At 40.5% G+C, this 20,645-nt stretch overlaps 2 protein-coding genes across 4 annotated transcripts in view; both read left to right on the top strand.

Annotated features, from left to right (window-relative positions):
- Positions 1 to 12: 12 nt before the first annotated feature.
- On the top strand, positions 13 to 9,866 carry daglb (diacylglycerol lipase, beta). The gene is made up of 15 exons (XM_030400762.1): positions 13 to 632; positions 743 to 894; positions 1,740 to 1,914; positions 2,004 to 2,271; positions 2,423 to 2,545; positions 2,673 to 2,800; positions 3,526 to 3,652; positions 3,784 to 3,867; positions 4,543 to 4,620; positions 4,738 to 4,818; positions 5,148 to 5,275; positions 5,668 to 5,736; positions 6,201 to 6,273; positions 6,358 to 6,611; positions 8,816 to 9,866. The coding sequence occupies exons 1-15, from the start codon at positions 538 to 540 to the stop codon at positions 9,009 to 9,011; spliced, it is 2,031 nt and encodes a 676-aa protein (XP_030256622.1). The 5' UTR covers positions 13 to 537; the 3' UTR covers positions 9,012 to 9,866.
- A 1,250-nt stretch (positions 9,867 to 11,116) lies between these two features.
- spag9b (sperm associated antigen 9b) overlaps positions 11,117 to 20,645 on the top strand; it is a 42,582-nt gene continuing 33,053 nt past the window's right edge. For all 3 annotated transcript variants that reach the window (XM_030399772.1, XM_030399771.1, XM_030399770.1), the window contains exon 1: positions 11,117 to 11,416. In XM_030399772.1, coding sequence (XP_030255632.1) covers positions 11,117 to 11,416 — 300 coding nt within the window. The remainder of the gene's footprint in view (positions 11,417 to 20,645) is intronic.

The raw sequence follows: 20,645 nt of genomic DNA, 5'->3' as shown, positions 1-20,645 counted from the left end.
CCTCTGTTGCAACAGTGTACCATTAGCGGACGGACACTGCTCGTTCTAGCATAACAAAACAAACCAGCTCAAATCGTTCGGAGTATTTTTAGCTAGCTTTAGTGTTAGTAACGTTAGCTTACTGTCACGCAATGATTCTACCGGCTGTCGTTCACGGTACCAGTGATGCCTAGTGTTTGTCAAGCTGTGTGTTGAGATATCGTAACACTGTCTATTACTTGGGCGTTCCTGGCTAACGGAGAGATAGGTTGCGTCGATGGGCACACATTTCCTTGATTACTCAGCTTGACGTTACCGTGTAGTTAGCTAACACTGGCAAAACCATTTGGCAATCGCAATTAATTAGGCAACGCAGGGTAATACGTTACTATGTGACAACAACGGGTCCGGCTCGTTTTCAGCCACTGTAGCTGCTGCTTTGGCAGTGAAGACATGCATTGCTTGAAGTATCCATTGTTGTAGAGAGTCCTGTCTACTTTCTAGTGGTGAGAAGATAGATTGCCACAAGAGAGATATTTGGGCTTGTCAGCTTGCAAAATGCCCGGACTCGTGGTGTTTGGTCGGCGGTGGGGGATCGCCAGTGACGACCTAGTTTTCCCCGGCTGCTTCGAACTATTTGTCCGTGTACTTTGGTATGTTTTTCCCTTCATAAATGGCAGTTACTCGCTGTGGACTCATCCAGCTACATAATAACATTCATTGACTGCTCTTTTCATCGTCCATACTGTTATTTTCTCCTCAGGTGGATTGGCACCATGATCCTGTACACCTACCACAGGGGTCATTTTGACTGTAATGGCAGAGGAGTACTTCACAGCTATCTGGTTGGACTGTTGGTTGTGCTGGCCCTCATCATCCTGTCACTACTGGCTATTGTCTATGTCAGTGCCCGAGGTAAATCAAATCAAATATCAATTAACATACTACTTAAAATTCGGTGCAAGCAATACATTGTCTGTGACTGATCATGAATAACGTTTTGTGGTGGTGGGTGGCTTTTTGGTCACATCAGCCAAAGTGTTAAAATACAGTTTGCATGCAAAATGCAAGACAGTTGCTGCCTACACAACAGCAGCTTTGATTCAGTCGATTGATTGGATTGAGTAATTTATTTTTTAGATTTTAGCCTCTTAAATTAGATGGTGTCCTGGGTTCTTTACTCTTCCAATCACAGTAAACTGAATATGTTTAGGGTTGTGGACAAAAACAAGACATTTGAGGGAGTCATCTAGAGCTTTTGAGAAACACTGATCGACATTTTTCACTATTTTCTGACATTTAAAAGACCAAACAACTGATCAGCTGAATTAAGAAAATAACTGACAGATGAGTCGACGATGAAAATATTAAAGCAGCATGTGCACATTTGCCATCCTTAATATTGAAAACTGTTATAAACTCGCAAAAGGTTGAATGGTTGGAAAGCCAGCTGTTGAAAGGAAGGAAGGAAGGAAGGAAGGTAGGAAGGTGACACCGCTGCTTACAGTATAGGACAGTATCCAGTGTCATATTTTATACAGTGTTTTGGTTATTTTGCAATTTAATGAGACAACCTGTTGATAGTATTCTGAGGCAACTTAGAATTTGCATTTCGGCGTCGGGCTTCAACTGAGGATAATTTTTTTGTGGCATCATAATCTACTACTGTATTACAGCTTCTTAAACATTTCCCTTTCACAAGTGCAAAGCAAAGCTATATGTTGTTATTAATTACTGTAATTTCTGGGATTGTTTCTCAGGTACCATTACGAACTCCGGCCCCCGGCGCTCTATCCCTGCACTGGTGTACCTGCGAGCTCTCCTCTACCTTCCTGAGCTTGTTTGGGCCTGTTTGGGAGCTGTCTGGGTGTCTGATGACAGTCAAGGCTGCGATCCTGCCACAGTGGGTGCTGTCATTGCAGCGGTGGTTGCCAGGTAGGTTCTGTAAGGCTATTTAGTCACAGTTTAGTAATTTATCAAAAACCTGTTTTCGATCCGGCGTTTTTCTTTTTGTGTCGCAACAGCTGGATCATCCTGCTGTTCACCGGGGTAGGCGTGGTATTTGTGTTCGACCCGCTGGGCAACCCCCGTCCTCAGCCCGCTGCCATGGAGCCGCTGGGAGTACCAGATATGCAGAGCAACGAGGGCGCCCAGTTCCTCTTCACAGCTCGCTCCCTGGCCGTCAAAGTGTGGGAGAGCAGGCTGCGGCTCCTGTGCTGCTGTCTGCCGCAGGACGAAAGTCACCGTGCAGCGTTCTCCAGCATCGCACAGCTCTTCACCAGATTCTTCTCTGTAGGGGACACCTTCTCTTCCTTTGCTTTTAGTCTGGCAGTTTGTGGGTTTGTGATAAGATCATAGATCATAAACTAAAACAAAGTTTGTAGTGTGACATATACAAGAACTATCTAGTGGTATAATGCTTGTGTGTGTGTGTGTGTTTCAGGACACAGACCTGGTCCCAAGTGACATAGCAGCCGGTTTAGCTCTCCTGCATCAGGAGCAGGATAAAATGGAGCAAAGCAGAGACCCAGAGGTCATAATTGATCACAGCCCTTCCTCTCCCATCGTAAGTAAACATCAGAGCAGTCAGGAATATTGGCAAACCAGCCAATAAAACCATCAAAGTCATGCAAGTCTGAATACCTAATTCTTCAATATTTTTGCCTGCTTTGTATATCTTTAACTGTTTAAAGGGAGAGGATTTGGAGACAGAGTTGGAGAAAGCAGCTCACTGCATGCAGTTTGCTGCAGCAGCTTATGGCTGGCCGTTGTACATTTACTCCAACCTGCTTACAGCGCCCTGCAAGCTCAGTGGAGACTGGTAAGATGCACTCTTGTCTGAGTCAGTTGGTCTAAAGGGACAGTTTACAAAATAAAAGCTCATCCCAAGTAAAATGTCCAAGAAAGAAGCGCTAATTGCAATATATCAATTAAACTGACGCGATAACACTTTTTATTTAAATTACGCATTTAAACTATTTTTATGTTATATACATGTAATTTACAGTTTTATATTTAAAATAATATTGCATTTAATTTCCGATTCCCGTATTCTCAAATTGATCATTATAGGTTTTCAGTTATATGTCTTATCATTGACCCTTCATAGAACTGTCGCTCAACAGCTGTTAAGGGTAGAAGTGGGCTGCCTCAAAAAGCATCAACAGTACACTACAAATTATTTTGTCATGTCAAAGGTTGGATGCTCTTACGACAGCAAATAACTTGGCCTACAACTTACATAATCTCAGCATCAAAGAAAAATAATAAATATAGAAATTATAGAAATTGATTCTTAGATATTTTTACTCAATTGAGCCTTATCAAATATGTAGCCTTAATAATAATATGATAGTGAGAACCAAAAGGATAAAATCAGTAATTGGAACAAGCAAACCATAAGTATAAATAGAGGTTATGTGTACAGTTTAGTGCCTTTGTCTTGTCCGGCTACTGAACTGCAACAGTATCTTTGTCTTTGGTCAGCTGTCTTTTGTTGCCTTTGGTTTATTAAAGTTCACACCCAAATCAAACTGTGTTTCTCAGCTGTAGGAGCCGAGCGGGTGAGTATGACATCGTCGGAGGAGACCACCTCGGTTGTCACTTTTCATCCATCCTGCTCAGCACCGGTTTGCAGTACAGAGACTTCATCTATGTCAGCTTCCACAACCAGGTAAGCATTTTATCAGTTGTCACTGTCAGGAGTGCTCCTTTGCGTTCATATTTTAAGATCTTCTCAGTTGTATTCCTTAGAGGTCAGCAGCTGTCCAACAGTCTCTGTGACTCAAACTGTTTTTGTTGCAGATCTATGAGATCCCCTTCTTTGTGGCTCTGGATCATAAGAGGGAGGCTGTTCTGGTGGCTGTCAGAGGAACACTGTCACTGAAGGTGAGTTGCACCTTTTACAAATGTTTTTTTTCTTATATGATTTTTTGGGGAAAAGACAACTGTTTTTGTATTCACCAGGCAAGAATTACCTGACACTTGTTGTCCAAATGTTTAATAGAGATGTGATTGTTGTTCTTTTTTTGGTCAGTATTTTCATCAGTCATTCTGCTCAAATGCCGTAAATTTGCAGTGCTTGCTGTTTTCCTTCCATTCCCGCTTACTGTTTGAATCACTTCCCTGTTTTTTTATGGACGACTTGATAACTGAAAGGAGAGCGTTGAAAGAGACTGAGAGATATAGGTCACAGTTGGCGTTCTTCTAATGGCATGAGCCACCCCTGGAAAGAACTAAAAATAACGTTTGTATCAAAATAGAAGACTTGCGTATGAAGTGACAGTGATACACAAGTGAGGGCCGTTGAATGAGTGTATCAACGCATGTGACAGTCATAATCAGTGAGGGTGAAAGAAAGAAACATATTCTGATCCTTTTGTATGATCATCTACAAGTCTGAATCTTGCCCCCCGGCATTGATTCTGAGCACAATTTGTTCTCTACCAAAGTAATATTCTACATGCAGCCTTAAACTGTTGACTTTGACATTTGGTTTCATACATGGGTAATCAGATTTGCAGGCTATTCTGTCTCACATGGTGTCTGAATCTCGTCCCCCAGGATGTCCTGACAGATTTGTCTGCTGAATGTGAGAACCTGCCTGTAGAAGGAGTGTCGGGAGCCTGCTACGCTCACAAGGTCATTGTCCTTTTAAACTCAATACTCTCAACTTGTCTTTGTAGATGTTTACACCACTCTCGGGGAAGATTATTGATTTTCCAAGAGATCAATGCATGCATGTGTCTCTTACTGCAGGGCATTTGCCAGGCGGCCAATTATATCTACAAGAAGCTGATCAACGACGGCATCCTTAACCAGGCTTTCAACATTGCGCCGGTAAGAAGTGTAACAGAGGTCAAGGACTGCATTTCAGCTGAGGCAGACTCAACTGTGTTTCACTGTAATTCCATCATAGCTGGCACATCTGAAGCAACAATATATTATCAGTGGGAAAGTTTTACATGGATGGTAGTGTTCAGGCAGGGATGATGCTAATTGGTAACACTAATATGTCCACTTGAAACTTTTAATTGCTGACTTTATGTTGACTGAATATGTTTTTTGTGGTAATTATTTATTTAATTACTTCCCTGAAGTAATTATTATTCAGTTGTGATGTTGTTGGCATATAATGGTAATGAGTTTCCACATTTGTGTATTTCTAGGAGTATAAACTGGTCATCACTGGTCACAGTCTTGGTGCAGGCACAGCCTCAGTGCTGGCCGTCCTCCTGCGCAGTTCCTTTCCCACCCTGCAGTGCTACTCATTCTCTCCACCAGGGGGACTCTTGAGGTAAGGCTAACTGGACAGTAGCACTGTGCCAAGTGCAAACAGCTCACAGTGGACAGACATGGACTGATTCCTGTGGTCAGTTTTTGTGTACAGTTAAAAAAAGACATTTATTTAAGGTACAGGTTGAAAATGTCTTTTCCTTTCTTGTTCATTGGCACCCAGCATAAGATAAAGATGTTTATGTTTGAGTCATTCAATTTTAAGTTATGGTATGTATTACATAGGGGCAATATATTTGAAACAGTCTTGACATATATCATCATCAGAGCCTTGTTATCAAATGTATTTTTTACAGGTCTAACTTGAAACATGTGATGTTCATATACTTTCTGCACTGTCAAATATTGGCCACAACTTCCATTGTAACTGGGTTTTTTGACTGTTATGTACAGTAAAGCTTTAGCTGATTACTCCAAGGACTTTGTGGTCTCGGTCGTCCTTGGAAAGGATCTGGTCCCCAGGTAAGACAAAGTTTTTTGTACTGTAAATTGTTAAAAGCCATTAGAACATATTATTATATTGTAAATATTAAAATTCCGAGATAAAACTTCTTTCCAAAACTACACAATGCCCCTTTAAACAAGTATGTCTTGATGAGTAAATGTAACTGTATATTAATACTTACATCTTTGTAGCAGTTTAGTTTTGTTGTGGCAATACTCACTGTGGATGATGTAAGGCAGATATGTTTCTTTGTGTTAGCAGCACTGTAGACTCTTGTCTTCAAATGGCTAATATGAATGTGGTGCACAGACTATTATAGACTAGTGTGTGATGGCCCTTCTATATTTGGCTCTGCCCTGTTATTACATTCACAGAGAAGGAGATAATGAGTGCAGCTCACATGCTCCATTTCCCTCTGTTCTTTTAAAGTTTAGTTCCCCCATGGCAGCATTTAATCAATCAGCTATTACTGTTTGTACAGACTGAGCATGCCTAATATGGAGGATCTGAAGAGAAAGATTCTGAAGATAGTTTCCAACTGCAGTAAGTCAAAGGTAAAAAAAAACAACATAGTTTTACACCTTGACAACATTGGTAATTATCTTAGGTCAGACAGTCATTTTCTCTGTATTTTCCAGTACCGCATCCTGCTGCAGGGGTGTTGGTACGAGCTGTTTGGAGGAGACCCGGACGACTTTCCCACAGAGATGGATGACAGGAGGGAGGAGGAGCTCAGCCAGCCGCTGCTCGGGGAAGAGTCCCTGATGATTCGCCACTCGTCGTCCTATCAGAGCCTGGCGTCAGATGACTCTCCTGCCCACACAGCCGCACATTTGCCTCTGTTTTTGCCCGGACGCATTCTGCATATCACAGAAGATGGGCCGTCACGGAGGTCTGTCTACTGTTCAGTTTCCATTTACTTCACAACAAATTTGATGTAATTATGAGCACCAGAGTAGGACAAATGTGCGCAGTGTAGCTGAGGTAGAAGTAGGATATCGGGAGAGCTATTAATTTTCTTTACAACCCAAACAATTTTTGATAATGGTTTTTGATAAGGTTCCTCAAAAAAAAAAAAAAAGCAGCTGCAACTAAAAGATTTACTGGCCAGGAAATTTTACAGTTGAAGCATAAACATTGACACTACTCTGCTCTGTGAACGATTGAATGGTGACACTGTCATAATACCTTACTTTACTTTGGGATGTCTTTACTTTCATATCTTATCATTGATAAGCTGATAAGCTTATACCGCAGTGCCAGTTTATCTGCAATGAGCTAATGTTAGCCAATAAATCGACTTGGCTAATTTATTTATACCGCTCTAGAGGCCTCAATATGTCACACCTGACAGTGGGAAATATTGGAGTACATGACAGTAGTACCTTACGCACTAATATTTCAACTCCATTCATCACTTTTTCTTCAACTGACGCCTCAGCTCATTTCAATGCGTATATCAACTACCACTTCAAACCCTCTTTGAGTTTGTTTTTGTCAAATAAAAAAGTTCAGCTCTTGCACTTACAAAATAGACTCCAATTGCGTTCATGGCTTACACTACTTGACACTTCAACATCTTTCAGTTTAAACACAGTTTAACTCTCTTCAGTGCTGGAACTTGAACTAAACTTCCAGCTTTTTAGGCACTCCCACATCAACTAATTCTGCAATTTCACTCAGTGTTTACACTTTCACTCTGCAAGTTTATTAAGTGCTTATACCCAAACAAGAACTTCCACCCAGTGCTTCCACATTAACTGCCATTTCAACTTCCTTGGCAAACTGGTTGCTATGGCCATGGATAACTTTGGATTATTAACCACACCCAATTGTCTGTTTGAAAAAAAATGTTAACCATTGAGAAGGAAGCAACATTGGCTGGAGTGGAGCATTAAGTATTCCGGCTAGTTACAGATTTTATTGTGATGCTGGCACACTTACACACTTTATTGGGTAGACCAAGCCGAAAGTAGTGTGGTTAAATACAACAGTCCAGCAAATAAATCCTACATTCAAGAAGGTTAAAATGTTCAGTTTTTGTTGTATACGATACGATACGATATACTTTATTGTCCCGTTCAGGGAAATTTGTCTTGGACTCAACAGCTGCGCCATAAATGCCTTGACAGCCACAATGACAACAAACAATACATCATCAGCCATACCATCACTGACAAATACATAACAGTATTGCACATATCCCATAACATAACACATACATACACTATACATAAGTAATACATGCTAAAAGATCACCATAATAAATAATCAAAACACTCTAAAAATTATTGCACAAGTATTGGCCTCAAGCAGCATTATTTAGGAGTTTGACGGAGGTTGGAACAAATCAATTCTTAAAACGGTTGAGTTTACAGTGAGGGACTCTATATCGTCTGCCCAAGGGTAGGAGGTTATATTCTAAATGAAGAATATGGGATGGGTCAGTCACTATCCTCTGGGCTTGCCTAAGATCAGTTTGTTCATAAGTGAACTGCAAGGTCTGAGAGTCACTTTTTTCAATCACCTTCATGGCCGTGTGCACCAGACGAGCGAGTTTAGTTTTTAGTTATTTTTGAAAATGTACTTAATTTTTGTAATTTTCACTATAATATATAATATAACAAAAACAGCAGTTTCTATACACTTTCATATGATTAGTTTTCAGTAGTTTGTGGAAATCTTCGGCTAATAATGTCTTCATATTTAACAAATGAAATGCAAACAGAAGTCTACATCTGTATGCACATACATTTTTAACAGTGCACTGGGCTTGTTGATGTTCCCAGTGTTACAAGGTGGTCTTCTTTACACTGATTACATTATATGCCCACAACTTCCATCATAATTTAGTTTTTTTTTTTTTTAATTAATTGTCTGATGGGGATTAGAAGCTACCAGAGGTGTCTGCTCTGTGCAGCAACAGGCCAGCAGCAGAGTCGTAGCACAGTAACAGGAGTCACATTTCACTTTTAGCTTGGAGAAAGGAGAGCTGACTGACAAGGTGGTGTATTGTTCAGTCAGTCCCAAAAAAAGAGGCCTCAGATGAGAAGTATGATTTGCCTCCAAACCTCTCTCTTATCTTTTTCTCCTCAGGTCTTGTTTTTCCCAGGTCCGGTACCGTGCAGACTGGTCCAATGAAATGGCCTTCAGGAGTATTTTGATCAGTCCCAGGATGCTCGCGGATCACATGCCTGACGCTGTGCTCGGAGCACTCGGCAGTCTTACCACCGACAGGCCCTTCTCCCTCTGCCCATCGTCTTCAAACAACAGCCAGCACCACACTATCTGAACATGTACCGTAGACTGACTCTTTACAAATGTGCTCTAAGGATTGTAATGGTAATGGAAGACATGAAACCATAGACATTTCCCTGTTGTGATCTCCATGAATGACATTTCTTTCAAATGTTGGAGCAAATAGTACTATGTTAAATTGCACTTTCTTAATTATTTAATTCCTGTATTTTGTTTTGTTTTTTTCTCAACTCTTGAGTTACTCCATGAGCAACCACATGCTGTGATCTTTGAATGTGCGATGTGTACAATATTTGACAGTGCCGCAAGTTTTACTGTTATGACAGTGTTCTACATTGTATGTTTGTGTGAGGGCTGTACGGCTGGCAGAGGCTGCCTGGCGGTCCCTGGAAGCGGCCGATGTTGTCTTCCTCATCTGTGGGGAGGACTGAAGAGCAGTCTGGTCCAGGATGCGAGGATATAGGGGTTGACCGGAGCATTAAGTCTTCATCGTGTTGTGGCTGTAGTTAGTCTGTCTTGTGTTTAATGTCTTTCAAACATCAGGGTGAACAGTGCCTATGCATTACAGACAAACAAGTGAACAGAATTGGTTTACAGAAAAGGACTGAGTGCGGCGTGTTTACATTAAGTTTTCTTCTGCATTTCCTACAATACAGTTTTAATAGTGCATGGTGTTCGGCAAACAACGATATACAAAAAAGGGAGATCGATTGTACTTGTACATTTTGTGGGAACCTGTTTACTTGCCATGGATATCAAAAAAAAAATATTCAGGTAATGTATAATAATAAGTTCAGTCAGAATCATCTGATGCCTGCATAATTGTTTCCCATCCTCAGTACAATGGATTGGACTCCTTGATGCAAATAAATGCTTTTTGTGAAGCGCACTGCTCATCCTTGGATTTCTTTTTAAATAGGAGGAACACAAGCATAACCCCAGAAACAGCAGCCTGTTGAACTGAATGCAAGTAAACCAAATTTTGAGGACAGTTGGAGGCTCGGAAGTTGGACGAGTCTTTTGACTAAAGCCACATGAGTCAATGGGAGGGGTGTAAATAATTCAGATGACTCGGTGTTAGCCACAGTTTTTACTCCATACTACATCAACCCCGTTTAGCATGTGACGTAACCGCGACGTCCCGTCACCAGCACATGACATCTTCAAGTGATCCTCGTATGTCTCTACATCCGGACATGGCAAACCAAGCGCTGCTGCTGACTGACCAACGTGTTGCTACTAATTAATTTACACGTGAAATCGAGCTGTAGGCTTACAAACCGGTGGCCACGTTGTTTGTTCTGTAGCTTTAGAATGAAACAGAGAGATGCAGTAAACCAGTATCTGATGCATTTGCAAGGTAACTAAATGTGACTGTGAAAAGTAGAAAATAAACGATGAGAAGTGCACATCACCTACGGCTGTAACTTAAGCGAGCCACACATAAACTGTTTGTTCTTGTAATCAGATGATACGGGTGGTTGTCCGCCCTCTAAACGTCACACAACAGCAACTATATAGCAGAAGGTCAGGAGAAATGATTCTTGTAGATTTTGAACTAAAGAGATAATTTCTTCTGATTATCAGCACTCATCCGTTATATTTTAGTACTGTAGCCTTCAAACTCTTTTTCAACACTAGCGATTTCAACTTACACTTTGATTGCACCTTTTGCCTTTTTGTTTTTTTAAAAAAAGTCATTTTCCGAAATAAGGTAGCTCATTTTCTATACATGCGGTAACCAGTGGGATCAAATCTGACGTTGTCTCTGCAGTGTTTACTACTGTGCTACGTTGTTTAATTGTGTTCATTGCCATCTTTCCGACAGCACTTGAAGGCGGCAGCAAGGGCTCATCTGTTGGACAGGGAAACTAATCAGGAACCAAGTAAAGACTTTTCAGGACTGCTAGCTACCAGGCTAGCAAGCTTAAAAAGTCAGCCGTCCAGACGACTTTTTATTATAGACTTTGTTTATGAAGTACAGTGTATCTTCTGTACAATACCTAACGTTCAAGCTATGTTTTAGGAACACCGCTTTGTTGGGCTGAAAGTAGCAAGGCGGACAGCTTCTGGCCAGCTGAAGCTTGCCGCTAGCTCATTAACGTTAGCTGGTAAATAAGTGGAAGCGGAGGCAGGAAAATGGAGCTGGACGACGTCGTCCTGTATCAGGACGATTCTGGCAGCTCGACCATGATGTCAGAGCGGGTCTCAGGGCTGGCCAGTTCTATATACCGCGAGTTTGAACGGTTAATCGAGAAATACGACGAGGACGTAGTGAAGGAGCTGATGCCGCTGGTCGTCGCCGTATTGGAGAACTTGGACTCGGTGTTCGCTGTCAACCAGGAGCACGAAGTGGAGCTGGAGCTGCTGAAGGAGGACAACGAGCAGCTCGTCACCCAGTATGAGCGAGAGAAGGCACTGAGAAAACACGCAGAAGAGGTGGGTTTAACTCCCAAACTGATTCATAACCCGTATTATAGATTAGAAGCTCGTTTCATGTAGCCTTGGTATAAAAAGATAAAACGCCAAACCCAATTCGAAAATCTGGCAATTCCCTGTTGCGATGCCCATCAACTAAATATCGCGTTTCAGTATTCAAGAATAAGTACTGTCCATGACGTATATGAACCATCATTTAATTCGGCGTAGTTGCAGAGTCCCATAAAGCAAGTGCTTGATGAAGAATTACACTTTATAAACTGGTTGTTGACACCCGCCACGGCCAGCTATCGAGTGTTTATGCTGGAGCCAAGATACCCCAGACTGAGGGAATGCTGGCAGACCGTCTCTCCAAGTTTAAACTCTGTTAAAAGAAGACCAGCTTGATGGGTTGCAGATTCATGAAAAAAGGTTTTAAAAAGACCGCCTGTGCACACACACACACACACACACACACACACACACACACACACTATTTGGCCAGCGACTCTCGGGACCCACAGTTGCAGTTGATGCGGCATCAAGCTTAATACGCAGCACGGGGGGGTTTACCTTGTAAGACCACAACATTGATTTCCAGTCAGGCATCAGTTATGCAAACCACCCAGTGATTTGTTTATCAGGATGCTGCGGACTCCTGCCTACAACAAATTCAAATCAGTCAGTGGTCACATTCAGCTTCACGATTAATGACTGTCTCACAGCCCCCTCATTTAACTCAACCCAAGTATTACTTAATCACTACGGAGCAGTCTGTGTTTGGAAAGTGACATGTTTGCAGGTGTTTTTGTGCTGCACCAACAATCTGGGTGAAACTTAACAGTGTGTTTACGCCAGTATTAGGTCAGTGCTTGTCCTAGTTTTGTTTTACTGCACTGTATGTGACTTTTTAGGATGCTGCATAACTGGCTACTGTTTCACAGTGGTCGGCCAGTATTAATTTTTGACACTAAGCCTGTGTTAAATCCATAGTAACAACAGGCACACTGATGAGATAAAAGCTGTAGGCTGTAGAGCTGCAAGGGTTACTTTATTAGTTGTAAAACTAAATTATCAAAGTCATATATTATCTGATTCCAGTTTCTTAAATGTGAACATTTGCTGGGTTCTTTACCCCTCTATGGCAGTCAGCTGAATCTCTTTGGGTTGTGAAACTAACAAGACGTGTAAGAATTTCATCTTGGGGTTTGGAAAACAATGATGGACATTTTTCATGCTTTTCTGCCGTCATTTTACCGTCAGCCCTATTAGGATCCACAGTGTTATGTATTTTGCTTTAGAAGTCTGTTAGCACAAACCATTTCTCAGCTTTGCTCCTGTATGTATGTGTGTGCACTTCCCTCCCATCTGTTGTCAGGTCAGGGTGAGAATGTAATGTGTTGCACTCTCTACAAAAGGCCAAGTCACTTCTGTTACTGTTATCACAATAAGTTGCCCACAGTAACATAATGTTAGGGTCATTCTGGATGATGCAGGTGACAGTGAGATTGTCTGCAACATGTCTGTGATACAAAACAATGCATGTAAAAAATAAAGATGAAAGAATATCTCTATAAGAAGAATTTCTTAAACACAAATGCCCCAAAATTAGAATGTGAAAATCTCTGAAGTAATCATAAAACCTACAGCTGTGGTGTAGTTATACAAAACACAGGAGTTCAATGACCAGAATAATTTCCATCAGTGAACATTTTACACAATGCTGCCAGTTGACGTTATAGTTCCCGTACTTGTTTCAGGGTTAACTAAGCTAAATATTAATGGCTTATTTAGTGTTGTAATGTGGCTCTTTCACTACTATGTACTATGTTGAATGACTGCTGCTGCAGTCATTTGACTATCTCCCTGCGCAGTCAAAATTCCAGGAATCATTTGGTTACAACTGTTCTCAAGAGGAAAAAAAATCACAAATGAGTCACAAAGAAAACTGCTGATTGAATGTAACGTGTATTATGTATTCTACCATGCTCATGCACTAGGACCCAGAGGTCATGGTTTGTTCTTTTCAGTCCTTGATCAATATTGGTTACAGGAATTGAATTTTCAAGAACTACTTAACAGACTTTATAAGAAAACAAACAACATGAAATCTTATAACTTAAACAGCACTATGAAAACCAAAACTTAACAAAGGTTCATATATCAAGATTTTTGAAATAATTGTATGTTAAAATCTATCATCTATAATGTTCTTATAATTTTTTAAATAGAAACAGTTTGTGTGTCACTATATTGATATTGCAATAGCTATAGTACTGCCACATTATTATTCAGGGATTGCATTGAGGTTTGTTATTGTACATGTAAAGCTCAAACCCACAGAATTCCTCCTTCTTAAACCTCTCTGTTCCTAATGCAAGCAGCCCCTCAATGAAGCATCTTAAATAACCCTGAAATACTGCAGGGATTTGCACTTAATCTGGCTTATTTTTCCCAGCCTTTATCCATTTAATCCTAGCAAAAAGATTGGTGGCCAACATGCTCTAGACTGGGAAGGGATTGTGAAACCCGGTGTGATGCTTGTACATGTCATTTTTGCCACTCCTCAGTATTTGTCAAGTTGTTGACATTTTACTTGTCAGTTAAATGTTGAATGACATGCGCAATAGGTCACACTATGTTAATCATTTCTGTCATGTCGCAACATTTTGCCAAACTTCTAGATCCACTGGTTTGTAATGGGCTTACATTTATCTTGTTCCTCTGGCTGCAGTGTGTAAAATACTGCATCCCATTGCTCTTCACTCATTGAGGCCACTTGGCAGCTGTCATGTTGGTGTGACCAGTGTAATTCATATGCTGGGATGATGACACAGATTTCGTTCTTTGACTCTACATTCTATTTTATAGGAGAGGTCAGCCTCTGTGCATGTCAGTGTAGGACCTTGAATGGACAGTTACATTTCAGGATGTGGCATTTATGGGTGTAGGAAGTCATGACCGTGTCAGGATGGGGTTAATGAACAGAACTGTTCACCATACCAGCCGTGCTATTCAGACTGGCCTATGGCATTAGATATAGGACAGGACATGTTTAAAAATGCTTAATATCTGATTGAAAAATGAATACACTAGCTTGAACATGTTATTGCTGATATTAGGTGTATGTTTGGGTTTCATTTTATTTGTTTAAATAGGTCATCTTTAAAAGTTTTTTGTGAACTTTTTTTAGTAAGTCTATGTTGACAGAAAGATCATGTATGCATACACCTATATACTTTTTGAAATAGTTAACTTTTACTTTACTTTGTGATGTTATGGTCTGTTGTATATTATTTTCATTTGTATGGTAGTTAATCATATGGATATGTACAAGTATGCATATCCATATATATATACTCAAACTTGGAACATGTGTACCAGTTGTTGACTCATATGTACCTGCATCTGCACAAACAACGTCTTAATTCATATACACACAGTGCACATGTATGCACATACATATAAATGACAACAATTAAGTTAACCCTCTTTTGCCTCCCTAGTTAGTGAAAAATTATGGAAATGAAAATCCCTGCCCTGCTGGGCTGCCGAGCCCAACACATGTCATAACCACAACCTGGAACCAGGTCTGGTCTCTCCCTCACTAACTTTGACTTGAACGATGTGTGTGTTTCAGAACATAAAGCAATTTTGTCTACTACTTCTCCTCTGCCCCTGTACAAAGTTGTTCCTTTATGCTCTCGCGTCATCACCAGTCCTACTGCTATCCTGTTTTCCATTCAGAGCAGTAACAACCACTGAGAAATGCCTAACTCTCTTCAACTAATCATGAAGCTTCATTCTTGATTCAATGTGCCTCTCTCAGAAGAAGAGCAAACCATTTTATGTGGCGATGTTATGTTACATTATATTGACATCGCCCATATTTACAGAGATATGTTGACAAAAAATACAACAAAAATACAAAATACTTCTACTTATTAAAAGCAGCTGCCATAACCCAAGAATCCTTTTCATCACTGTTAACTTGATAATTAACCCTCTTCCTAGATATTTGATAATATCAGACAGAGTTTCACTCTCTCTGGCTTTTGCAAATCCACTGATCATTTTCTTCCCATCTCCCTTCATCATCTTGACAAAATAATTTCCTGCATGAAGTCCACCACCAGCTGCCTATATTATTTCTATTTGATATTATTCCTACTAATTCACTGAAAACGCTTCCTTCGTCCGAGGGAAATTAGTCCAAGTATACTAAATATTACTAAAAGCTCTCTCTTCTACTGGAAATGTTCCACATTAACTTAAACACACCGTGGTTCAACCCCTATTTAAAAAAAAAAAAAAGTCTTGATCCATGAACACCAAACAATTTCAGACCTATTTCAAAACTTCCTTTCCTGATTGAAGTACTGGAGAAAGTAGTCTTCCACATTAGCTGTCTTTTTCCAATAGGAACCAGATCTCAGAAAACTTTCAGACAGGTTTTCTGCAACACCACACAGCTTTTACATTTTGCCAGGTTGTTCATTTATTTGCGATAAGACACACTTGCCCCAGCCACAACTTTAACATTGTGCACCACAAGATTTCGGTCCTAAACAACTACCAGATAGTGTGTGTTTATTTAACATAACTTTCAAAAGGTCTGTAGGCAAGATGTAAAATAACTGTTTTGTTAGCTCTGGAATTTGGTATCGATCTGGTCTCACCTGGCTGACTCGGTGTGACCAGCACACTCCACCAACACAACTACTTGCTCAATGGAGGCAAATAAGTAGCCTGGCAAGGACTCAGTTACTAAGCTGCTCACTTTGGCAACAAGTTACTCACGAATCAAAGAAGCAGATTAAGCTTACCAAACAAACACTTTGTATGAGCCAAGCCATGCTTTTTGCCGCTCCAAGCCCAGAGGAATACCTCCACTCACTCCACTGGTTTATCTCAGCACAGCAGAGGAAAAGGCATGGCAGGAAATTCTTGGGGAAAAACAGCACTTCCCACAGTTCTTTTGTCCTCTCAAGGTAGCCAGCTGACCTGGTAGAGACCACAGCCTATTCACATTTAATTGCAGCTGATTGATCATCATGGATCATTAACATGAAATGTTTAAAAGACTGCATTTGCACATGGTAAACTGCTGAAACAGTCTTATGATATGAGCAAGATAATCGCTCAAGGATGAGAAAGATTTTAGTCATGCTAGCATCGTCCCTCTGGAGATAACAAAGTTAGTGTTGAGTGCAAGAATTTGAATTGATTGCTGTGAAATTTTTTACAGTCATGGTGTCCAGAATCATTCAGACTTTTGTAGTCGACTGGCTTTTCTAATTGAATCAATATGAGGTTGACATTTGTTACTCTTAGTGAAAAACAACTTTCACAGGGATTGCCATGAAATTTGAGACAGGTGTTCATTGTGCCCAGAGGATGAACATCTATGATTGTAGTGATCCCAAGGAAAATGTTTTCACTTATCCAGTGAGGAATATCTCAACATAAATAGAAGCCAGATTGTACAGATTAATGATGTATATGTTTCAGAACGTAAAGCAATTTTGTTTGATATACTACTTCCCCCTCTGCCCCTGTACAAAGTGGTCCTTTATGCCCCCACATCCTCACCAGTCCAACTGCTAGCCTGTTTCCCATTGCATAAAGAGCCTCACCACCCACTGAGGAATTACTCACTCCCTTCAACCAATCATGTAACCTCATTCTTGATTAAATTTGCTTCTCTCAGAAGAAGAGCTTGTGAACGAAAACATTTTCTGTGGTTTAATTAAGTTACAAGATCAACTTCAGATCTCCCATGATATTAACAGAGATCTTTTGACAAAATACCAACAAAAAATGTTCCCTCAGAAGGGCATTAGTCTATGCATAATGATTAAAAACAGTAGTTGGTTGTACTTATGCTTGAAGTGAAGGATGATTAGATCATTAAAAACATTCCGTTGTGAAAGATACAAGCCAACTCAAATCTTCAATCAGAATTTGATCAGCACTGTCTCACCATCATATTCACGACCCCTGGAGTGCACAGAGAGGACCGCTCTGTTCGGTGGCTAACTTGCTGCAGTGAAAAGGGACTGTGCTGTACTGTTGCTGCCATACACACTGCCTACTCAAGAACATCAACCGGTGCACCCGCACCACCTGCACATATGGATTGTATTAATTATCAGAGCCTGGAAATAAAGCTATTAACAGCTCCATACAATCATTGCACTTCATATCCCTATTATGAGCCCTAATCGTAATGCACAACATTCCCCGTAACAGAACTGAATTTATAAATAAATAGTGTGCACATATTAAACTATTAAATGATATTTCAGGGTGGGCAAGACCACTGCTTGTCGCAATCACTTTGGTGAAGCAGTCAGTCTGATTGCTGTAAATGTATAAATACTGCGCAGACACTTCTGCGTGATGCTAAATTATGGATCCATGGCCTTTCACTGTCTTCAGGTTGTCCTCCTGATTTAATGCCACTTTAACAGTGTTTTATTACCTTCACCTCACCTAGAAACACCTAATTTTCTATAAAAAAGTAAATAAAATGTCTTCCTCATGATGATTTACTGTATAGATCAGTGGCTTCACTCCATTTCCATTTATAAGGATCTTTGCATTGACCATTTATGGTTGAACGTGGATGTGGAGGGGGCAGAATAAGGGGCTGATTAATGTATGCACATTTCCAAGAAATTGCACACTGTTGGGCGTATGCCAGGTTTTATAAAATAAGAATATTTTTTGTGGTACAAAAATTTCTTTTTTTGCTACGTTGCAAAACTGTGTGCTTCTTCTCAACAGAGTTTTATAAGTGAGGCCCCAGGTCTGCAATAACTGATGCCAAAACAGCTACCCTAAACTCATGAGGAGCCTCCATTGTTGATTTCAAACAAAGAGTCACTTCTCCAAGTTTCATCTCACCTAAACCATGCCCAAAGCTGTCGCTGGTTCTTCAAGAGGTGCTGATTGGTTAATCCACCGTGTGTTAGGCCACAAGAGTATACAAGTATTTGGTCTAGAATGTCACGATATTTGATTTTGTCGCTAAATCCAAGCATTTATGAAGTGCTTTAGCCTAAAAATATTGTAAAATTATTTAAGGCAATACTGCCCAGCCCTAATTTAAATCAGCACTGTGTCTCAGTCTCTCAGAGCATCCTGTATGTAGAGTCTCGCAGTTACAAAGCCATTATGTTTATCAGCAGCTGTGAGTGTCATGATACACTGTACAGGTTCCTATAATGTTTGCATGGATTGTTACATCCATATTGTTAACCATATCATTATAATGACTTGACCCTCACAGTCTCAATAAAGTAGTTCCTCTGTCAGTTTATTGCATCTGATGAACAAGGGCCTTACTTACACACCCCTGTTTTCCCAAATGTCCCAGTAGCAACCCACAGCCAAAACACTAAGAGGAGTTAATTTTACTCTGTCAATTGAGTGCCTATACAGTGGTGCCCTGTCTGTGCGGATGTGTTCGCACTTGTGTGGGAGCCACATGTGTTTTGTGTGTGAGTGTGTGTTGGCACTCGGGGACAAAGGGAGCATTATACATGAAGCATAGAGGGAAGAGCGCACACAAAAAAACACTGGAACACTCATTCTCTGGAGCGTTGTCATATGCACAAGCCTCTTTCCTAGGTCATATGATGAGCAGCAGGGTAAGGGAGGAGGATGTAGGGAAGATGTTATTCTAATGAATGTGTTGATACAGTCATCCATACAATTAGTTAGTCTTTTAGTAGAGTCAATTGGTCTAAATCTAAGGAGAATACAACCTCCTCAGATGTTATTCCTGGTGGCAGTTAAAATGATCAGATATTAAACCCAGTAACTATTTACCTTGTGTTCTATAAAGTTGCAGAGTAGGGGGCACTCCAACTATTTACACTCCGTCTGTAGTTTAGCCCAGTGCTATGTTAAGGCTCTTAGTAGAATTACACTGAAAATGCTGCATTACTGCTATTACCTTTGTTCCTATGATGCTCTCTGGGCTTTCTGGACCCCACTAGGCCCTCTGTAAGTCTCTGAACCCAAATCCCAGATAACCCCCATTTTGCACCCTTGAGAAAAAAGTGCAATCTATCATAAGGCAAAATCTGTTTGAAAAACATCTCCAGCCATCAATGCCTGAATTGTTTTTTTGGTTTTTTTTTTAAGAATAAAAACAAACGGGCCTCGAGGGTCAAAAAAGCATCCTGAGATAACCTTTGTTAGACACCTCTAGTCTCAGTGTGACGTGGGTAGAAAGAAAAGGCTGCTTGTAACAGGGCGCACAGGTGATCTTCATGCCCTTGCAGATGATCTTCCCCCTGCCCAGGGCTTGACCCACTGAGCACCCACATCACAAGATGGCATGTTAATCTTGACTCAGCTGATCAGTACATTCCAATAACACAACCAGCTACCCCAAAGAGTAACACAAACATGTATAGTTATTAGCCAGATTTCATTGTTTTTGCTGTAGCTGTTACCACATGTATTTGTCAAAGCATCTTAAATGTCAACTCTGAGGAGGATATAGCTTTATGGTTTTGATGATCCCCTGATTCTAAATCTAGTACCACCATATGACATGTCTTCAACACTGATCGATAGATTAGCCATGAAATTTGGTCGAGAAACTTGTGCTGCCTTCAGCGCTCAACTTTGGTTATTCCCTGACATTCCGTCTAGCGCCATCGTCAGGCCAAAATTTTAGTTGTCAGATACTAAATGCCTACAAAATTATTGAGTTTTAGTGCTAACTTGCAATCATTAGCTTGCTGTCATGCAGACCTAAGGTTGTAAATATAGTAAAAATCTAAAGTTCCTCACGAACTTAATTTACTTTTGCCTCAGTAGGCTTTACTTCAACTGTAAATGCACACAGTCTTTTCAGATATTTTTAGTGTCCTCCAGTGTTCACAGGCTATGTTAGTATCCACGTTTACTTTGTTCTAGTTTTTCCTTACTTTATCTTAAGATGTGTCCCTTCAGCGACCTGCTCTCCCTCAGCGATTAAGAAAGTTTAATCAAATCCATCTATGTATTCAAAAACAAAGTGCAAATTGCTATCAGAAAGTAGTGGTTAACCCAGCATTAAATGGATCAGATTTGGGCAGCACGGTGGGTTAGTGGTTGTAGAGTGTTTTGGAACTCTTATGTTTAGTGTTACAGACTTGCCCGTGCAATTGTGTGTGTGTGTGTGTGTGTGTGTGTGTGTGTGTGTGTGCACGCAAACACACAGACAGAACACACCACACGCAGGCTGTGG

Source organism: Sparus aurata, chromosome 20 (genome assembly GCF_900880675.1).
Source record: "Sparus aurata chromosome 20, fSpaAur1.1, whole genome shotgun sequence".
Classification (NCBI taxonomy): domain Eukaryota; kingdom Metazoa; phylum Chordata; class Actinopteri; order Spariformes; family Sparidae; genus Sparus; species Sparus aurata.
This window is presented reverse-complemented; position numbering and strand designations above follow the sequence as displayed.